Below are 6,756 nucleotides of genomic sequence, written 5' to 3'. Positions count from 1 at the left end.
TTGACTTCTCAGACTGAAAAGAAGAAACAGAAAAGAGTGTTAAATGGTTGGATGAAGTCAAGTTAGAAGAGAAATAGAGGTTTCCAGTACCTGTTCCCCGACAAAAATAATAGCGGATTCAGGTGCATCAGACTCTAACAAGGCAAGCAGCATTTGATGTTTATTTGTCTTCTGACACATCTGCAAAAATAGAGGTTAGATGTACTTATAGATTAATATCATGACAAGTGGAAGGATGCTAAGAAGTTAAGTCTTACAACGAATCTGTGAAGAAGGCACAAAGGCATGGGCATGATTGCGCTAACATGAACATGGACAACATCCCTCTGCAGAAATATGAGGAAATACAACTGACTTGAGTCCCTAGTTCAGAATTATAATTTGTTATATTGCTAAATGTAGAGTTGGGTGGTATTTACATGACTACATTCTACAGTACGCCACAAATCATTTGGTTCAAAAGTAAAAGAAACATTTGATAAGCTAACCTTTGTCCACTTTTGCTGTATACAGTCATGCACAAAATGTTTATGCTGGGGAATGGAAGCACTGGCAAAAACTGTCTGACGTTTATCGCATGAAGAAAATGAAGTCAAAAGCTTCCGCACAGAACCAACTTGTTTTGAAGAGTAGAATAAGAAATCAACCTACCAAAGTGACCATTCAGATATATACCGGGGTCAGAAAATGTTCTCAGCATGATGTTCAATATGCAGAACAGCCTCAATCATTTTCTATAGAGAACAGTACAATACATACATACAATTGAGAAAGTTTTTACCTCATCTAAAACAAGAACTCTCACAGAGTCAAGTCTAAATATGTGCTTTTCTAGCATGTGACACAAACTTGCTACTGTAGCAACCAAAATTGCTGGTGGCTCAGCCTGAAAAAAAAAAGTTAAACTTGCTGAACTAAATCACAAGAAGAAGTCACTAAAACCCTTTAAAAAAACTCTTTTAAACAACCTAATCTATATAACTTAATAAGATCCAAATCCAACCTTAAGCCAGCTTTTGTGCCTTCTTAGGGTACCTCCATCTAAGAGAGCCATTACTGTACATCCTTTCACATCAAAATCCGATTTTGCAGCCAACATTCGAGCAACTTTTGTAACCTAAACCCAAAGAGGCAAACAAATTCCAAATATATCAAGTCAAAAAAGTGAAGATTTCAAAATCAATGCCTACTAGTACTAGACTTACTTGCATACCGAGCTCTCGAGTGGGTACAACAATTACAGCTTGCACAGAAGATCGTTGAGGATTAATAAGAGAGAATATGTGTAACAGGTAAGTCAATGTCTTGCCTGAACCTGTCTAAGATTACCCAAAACATAGCAACATTAATCAAAAGTTTCAAAACAGATAATCAAAAGAGAGAAGCATGATGAGAAGAAAAAAGGACTTGAGCATGGAGGATGCAATCACGGCCTGTAAACAAAGTAGGTAGAGCTTCTTTTTGTATCTCTGTGGGTAACACAAACCCAATCTCCTCTATTCTACACACCATTTTTTCAAATATATAATCAATAAAGTTTCGATTTTTATTAGTACTTTTCAAAATCAAAAGCAAGTGAAACGAAAAGCTTGCCTGTGCAAAATATGCTCCGGGACAAAACCTTGGCAGATTTCACGTAGAGTTAAAGCAGTTGTTTCATTGGCACTGTTGCTTTCGATTTCAGAGAAAGTGTCCGCGACGGCTTTGAGGTTTATAATTCGAGAATCAGAGGAGGATTTGAGAGCTCTCTTTGCGGAAGTAGAGTGAAAGAAACTGGGGTTTATTGTTGAGAAGAGGGAAGGATGAAAGGGTGAGGCTTTAGGGATGAGAGCGAGATGAGGAACAAAGAGAAGTTGTGACGCCATTGTTGAGCTCCGAACGAGAAAAAATCCGAAACGAAGGTTTTAGATAAAAAGAGATTAAATTATTTTTGTTTTAATTTAAAAATAATACTATAAAACTATATTAATTTTAAATTTAGTGATTTTTTTTGGAGGAAATTTTACAATTTATTTTCACAAATTCATTAGTTGAAGTAATTTGCTAATGTTCACTGTAAAAAATCCTTATTCATATACATTAAGTGGTTCATACCAAAAACATACATATAATAGTTTGATGATATAATAACTTTACTATTTGCTTCTACTTATTTTTGTTGTGTTCCACGTTTCTATGGTTTTGTAGTTTGTACCAACTGCAAACCGCTTTTACATACAAATATTGGTCCACACCCATTTCTATAGGTTCAGATCGCAGACGGATTTGGCCGCTCTGACCGCAGTTACCATTCAAACCCATAATTTCAATGAAAGCGAGCCAAGAAGATCTTTGAGGGGACATGCCGGCGCTAGCAATAGATAGTAAGAAGCTGATGAAATGGCATGTCACTGTGAATTTTCCTGCTTTTATACCATCGAGACATATTGTTGGGATACAATCAATGTCCCACATCTGAAGATTAGAAAATAAGTTTCTAATATATAAGCCAATACCAACTCTAATTAATATGAGGCTTTTTGGGAAGGGCCCAATAAGAAATCCGTGTGGGCTTTGCTACATGGGCTCAAAGCGGACAATATCATACTAATAGGGGAGTTGGTTTGGGCTTGGAAAGCCCAACACATATCCTTGCTACTTCTTTGGTTTTCATTGAACCTGAAGATGCGGCTATGATGGAAGTGAGCTCCGGCCTCTTCTTCTGTTCTGAAAGCCAAAACAAGAACAAGCAAATGAATTTAACTGAACCGGTTGGACTGGAACTGCAACTAATTAATCTAGAAGTCAACTGAGTTATCTGATTAGCACAATCTATTTTAATAAAATACTATATGTAGATTTACCAAACAATTATAATATTAAAAATAATTACTTTCTCGAACAAAATAACTTTTAAAAAAAATATAAAATATAATTTTTGTTATTATATTATAGTTGAAGAAAAAATGCTACGGGTGTGGTGTTTGTTTGAGAGTGCTTAAATCCAGAAATCGAGTAACTTAATAATGTAAAGACTGACTAATAAGAATATAGGAGTATTTTTTATGATGATCCAAGACAAGAGCATTTTGATTAAATTTAAACTATTTCCAAATACCCAAAAGTCAAACACTTCAAAAACATTATCCTAATCAAACAACTATTAATACATAAAATTTTTAACGTTACTTTCACTGTTGGAAAAAAAAACTCATATAAATCCCAAATATATACAAAAAACAATCATATGCACTATGTTTTAAAAAAAAAATTTTTGATTAAGAACACATAGTTTAAAATAAATTATTTTTATTTCGTTGCACTTATTGTATAATACGATAATAATATGCCTCATGAGTCCCAATGCTAGAAAAGTGTGCATACAACGTTTAAAACCGCAGAGCATTAATAGGGACTACTGGGTTTTTCTTAGTTATAGCAACAACATTGAATAGGATCTTTGGGATGTTGGTTTGCACAAGATCCATGCCTATATCCCTGTTCAATACAATCCAAGAAACATTCATGCGATCCGTATTTATAAGGAACACACAAAGTGAAGCAATGGTCATATGTAATTTCTTTGATCTCTGCACCTACACAGAACCACACACACACAAAAAAAAAGAGAATGTAAACATATTTGCAGGTAAACAAAAATTATGTATAACAACATGTCCAAACATTATTATGAAGTTTCCAATACATATATACATATATAAATACGGACTCCAAAAGTTATGATCATTATCAATTCTATATGTTTACTTATTGCTTTCAAATTTGATCAATGTTAATTGGCATATAAAAAACAGAAAAAAATAAATATACCTGAAGCATAAGCGGTATGGTTGGATAACGAAACTTCTAATAAGAAAATGTAAAGAAAAAACACCAAGGGGGTGTATTGAAACCATGATTTTGGAAGATTTGATGGGATTTAGGAAATTTGGAATTTTGAAATATTTTAGGGAAGGTGATATGATTCATTGTAAAACTCTTTCAAATCCCATATAAAACCATGAGATTTGGATTTCTCTATTACTAAATAAATCCCACCTAAATCCTCCAGAATTTCAAAAATCATTAAAATCCAAATCCACAAACTATTTTGAATAACAGTGGATTTTAAAGTAGATTTTTAAATCATCAGTTCAATAACAGTGGATTTTAATAGACTTTTTAAAATACATGATTGAATAACATAGGATTTGTAAGTGCACTTAAGATTTGAATAGAGTTTTAAAGATTTTAAATGTTATGTAGAATCCCTACTATTAATCGTAAAACATTGTCTGAAAGAAACCTTAGTTTTGTAAAAATTTACAATACAATGCCATTGGAAATAAGACAAAATAATTTATTTGCGATAAGGATAAAAGCGTAATTATATTGGTTCTGAAATTCGGATAAACACGCGGATCCTTTTAACCCATTAATCTGACCCGATTTTAGCTTTTAATCTCAGCCGTTTATTATATTATTGAGAATAAATCTGGACCGTTCAATTGACTGAGTGTAGTAAACCTAAATTAGCTTTTAAACAACTCTCTCTCGCCGTCTCTCCCAAATGGAGAGTTAAAGATTTTTTTTTCTTTTTTGTCGACAAAGTCGAAGAGATGATAAGAGGAAGAGAAGAAGGCAAAGAATTTTGTTCAAGCATCGTGTATATGCTAAGGTATTTTGTTTCTTTTTATCTTTTAATTAAGTTCAGATTTTAAATCTATGTTTGATGATTAAAACCAAGTGTAATTGGTACTTTGTTTCTGAATCTTGATGTAGAATGGAAACCAAGTGATTGGGAAGCTTACAAGATGTAAGTTGTTTTTGTATTTTAATTAGACCTTATTTTGTTCATTTCCCAGATTTTTATTTCTTCTTAGTTTCATGTTTTTGGGTTTTGTAGGATTGACGTTTATATATACGTATGATCGATCATTTGGTGAAGAAAAAACTTCATAATACTGCAAAGTTGTTTATGATTGAAGGAAAGGTTTCCCCTGATCGAGTTGGTAATTAAATGACTTTCGTGATCACAGTAAGTATATGAGAAACAAGAATATTAAACCATCGGATGTTCGATGGTCATCATCATGATTTTAAGTTGGCTACCTTTCACACTCTCTTTTGTTAATTCACATCATAATTGGTACTGTTTAGGTACGATGAAATGAGGCACAAGTTCAATCGAATACATTGCTGGAGGTAAATTCATCATATCTTCTTGTGCTATTATTCTATATTTGGTGTTTATGTGCATTATTAGTAGAATTTGTGATATCTTCTTGATTTGGTTTCATTTTTTCAGGTGCTACCCATAACTCTCATTCAAACTGGTCCAGGTAAACGACTGTTAAACCTTATCCTCATAACTATTTTTAAATGTTAGTACCTTTGTTGCTTAACCTTACAATTTATTTGATTACTGCAGTGGATGCTTCACTCTTTAGGCAACCAGTTACATGGTATCCATTGGAAAGGACAAATAGGGAGAGGCAATGAAGGATGCTACCGCAGCTGGTGTCAATGTGAGTCTTCTTTAGGTTTAGTTATTGGTGTTTGGTTCTGATTTAAGTCAATATCAACGGGTGCTATAAACTGTTTATTACTTATTGTTTTATATCCAGGTCCACTATTTTGGAGATGAGTCAAAACCTACCAGAACTTGCCGTGCCTGTGTTCTTGGTGGAGAAAGGTTAGGGTTACAATCAATCTTTATATTTTCTTTTGATTATTTTCTTAATAAGATGTCCTTCTGTTGACTTGTATTGAGGCGTGTCTCCCTTTTTTTGTAGGTCGCTCATTGCAAATCTTTCTGCTGCAAGCTGCTACAAGGTTGAACACTTGCATATGCATGAGTACTGGGCTCTAGGTAAAAATAAATCTCATCTACTGCCTTTTTTAAAAGAGTTTACTGAGATTTTTAATAGATTTGATACTGAGTTTAATGTACTTTTTAATAGATTTGATACTTTCATATGTTGGAATCTGCTGAGATTTTGTGAAACATGTTTCTTTTTTGGTAGTTGGGAATGCTAAGTTCTACTACATTGATGGATTCTTCGTCACAATATATCACCATAATCCATTCAGTTGGTATGTGAACATGCAGCTGCTAACAAGCTAAGAAGATCCTTTATGAGAACCAGACATTTCATATTTTGTAATGTCTTCTCTTTGATCAGATTTCAACACATTTCTCTACTGTTTCTCCCTAACAGTAGCAAGAATCAAGGTTTACTGACATCTGAAATATCTATCTGCTCTTAGTTAGTACATGATTTTTTCTATTAAGAAATTTTTTTATTAAAGAATCTAAGTTATTGGATAAGTTGAGGTTTGTTTAGTTTTTGCAACCAGATGGAATCTTATAGAATTGTCAGTTTGGTAGAAAACATCCATGTTGTTTCTTCTTACGTTCTTTGTTTTAAATTTTGTGTACAAAATCAATTTGTGTGACATGTTTTTGTTGGGTATATTGTAATGTTCTCTGTTGAACAAATCGACAATGCACATTTTTGGATGAACTAAATTTTTTGTTTTCAAACCAATAAAAAAGATTTGACAATCTGCAACAAGTTTTGATTCGATTATTTTGGTTTCTTTTTTACAATTATATTTTCTATATTTAGTCTTTAGAATTATGGTAAGAATATAATGTTATATGTCAAATTAACGATGTTACATACTTAAATTAGATTGCGAGTGATTATATGAACTAAATAACAAGAAAAGTAATTATAAATATATGACAAAAATAAATTTTATAATGTATCA

At 32.7% G+C, this 6,756-nt stretch overlaps 1 protein-coding gene and 2 long non-coding RNA genes across 5 annotated transcripts in view; 1 reads left to right on the top strand and 2 right to left on the bottom strand.

Moving 5' to 3' along the window:
• Positions 1-1,895, bottom strand: part of LOC104772374 (DEAD-box ATP-dependent RNA helicase 58, chloroplastic-like) — a 5,774-nt gene extending 3,879 nt beyond the window's left edge. Inside the window, exons 1-9 of the mRNA XM_010497000.2 lie at positions 1,594-1,895; positions 1,408-1,501; positions 1,206-1,319; positions 1,004-1,117; positions 782-886; positions 489-647; positions 258-326; positions 91-180; positions 6-13 (exon numbers count right to left, since the gene is read on the bottom strand). Coding sequence (XP_010495302.1) covers positions 6-13; positions 91-180; positions 258-326; positions 489-647; positions 782-886; positions 1,004-1,117; positions 1,206-1,319; positions 1,408-1,501; positions 1,594-1,865 — 1,025 coding nt within the window. The 5' untranslated portion in view covers positions 1,866-1,895. The remainder of the gene's footprint in view (positions 1-5; positions 14-90; positions 181-257; positions 327-488; positions 648-781; positions 887-1,003; positions 1,118-1,205; positions 1,320-1,407; positions 1,502-1,593) is intronic.
• LOC104770277 lies at positions 4,528-6,511 on the top strand. Of its 3 annotated transcripts, none has more exons than XR_002036885.1 (9): positions 4,528-4,657; positions 4,762-4,795; positions 4,968-5,017; positions 5,140-5,184; positions 5,288-5,321; positions 5,411-5,507; positions 5,607-5,674; positions 5,775-5,851; positions 6,006-6,511. It is a non-coding gene; the product is annotated as an uncharacterized LOC104770277 (long non-coding RNA). The 3 variants fall into 3 exon arrangements; XR_764526.2 differs by having other exon boundaries at positions 4,886-5,017; XR_764527.2 differs by having other exon boundaries at positions 4,863-5,017.
• Positions 4,574-4,823, bottom strand: LOC104770276. The gene is made up of 2 exons (XR_764525.1): positions 4,739-4,823; positions 4,574-4,702 (listed from the first exon to the last, which is right to left on the bottom strand). It is a non-coding gene; the product is annotated as an uncharacterized LOC104770276 (long non-coding RNA).

This window comes from Camelina sativa, chromosome 20 (genome assembly GCF_000633955.1).
Source record: "Camelina sativa cultivar DH55 chromosome 20, Cs, whole genome shotgun sequence".
NCBI lineage: Eukaryota > Viridiplantae > Streptophyta > Magnoliopsida > Brassicales > Brassicaceae > Camelina > Camelina sativa.
The sequence above is the reverse complement of the archived record's forward strand: the minus strand, read 5'-3'. Positions and strand labels throughout refer to the sequence as shown.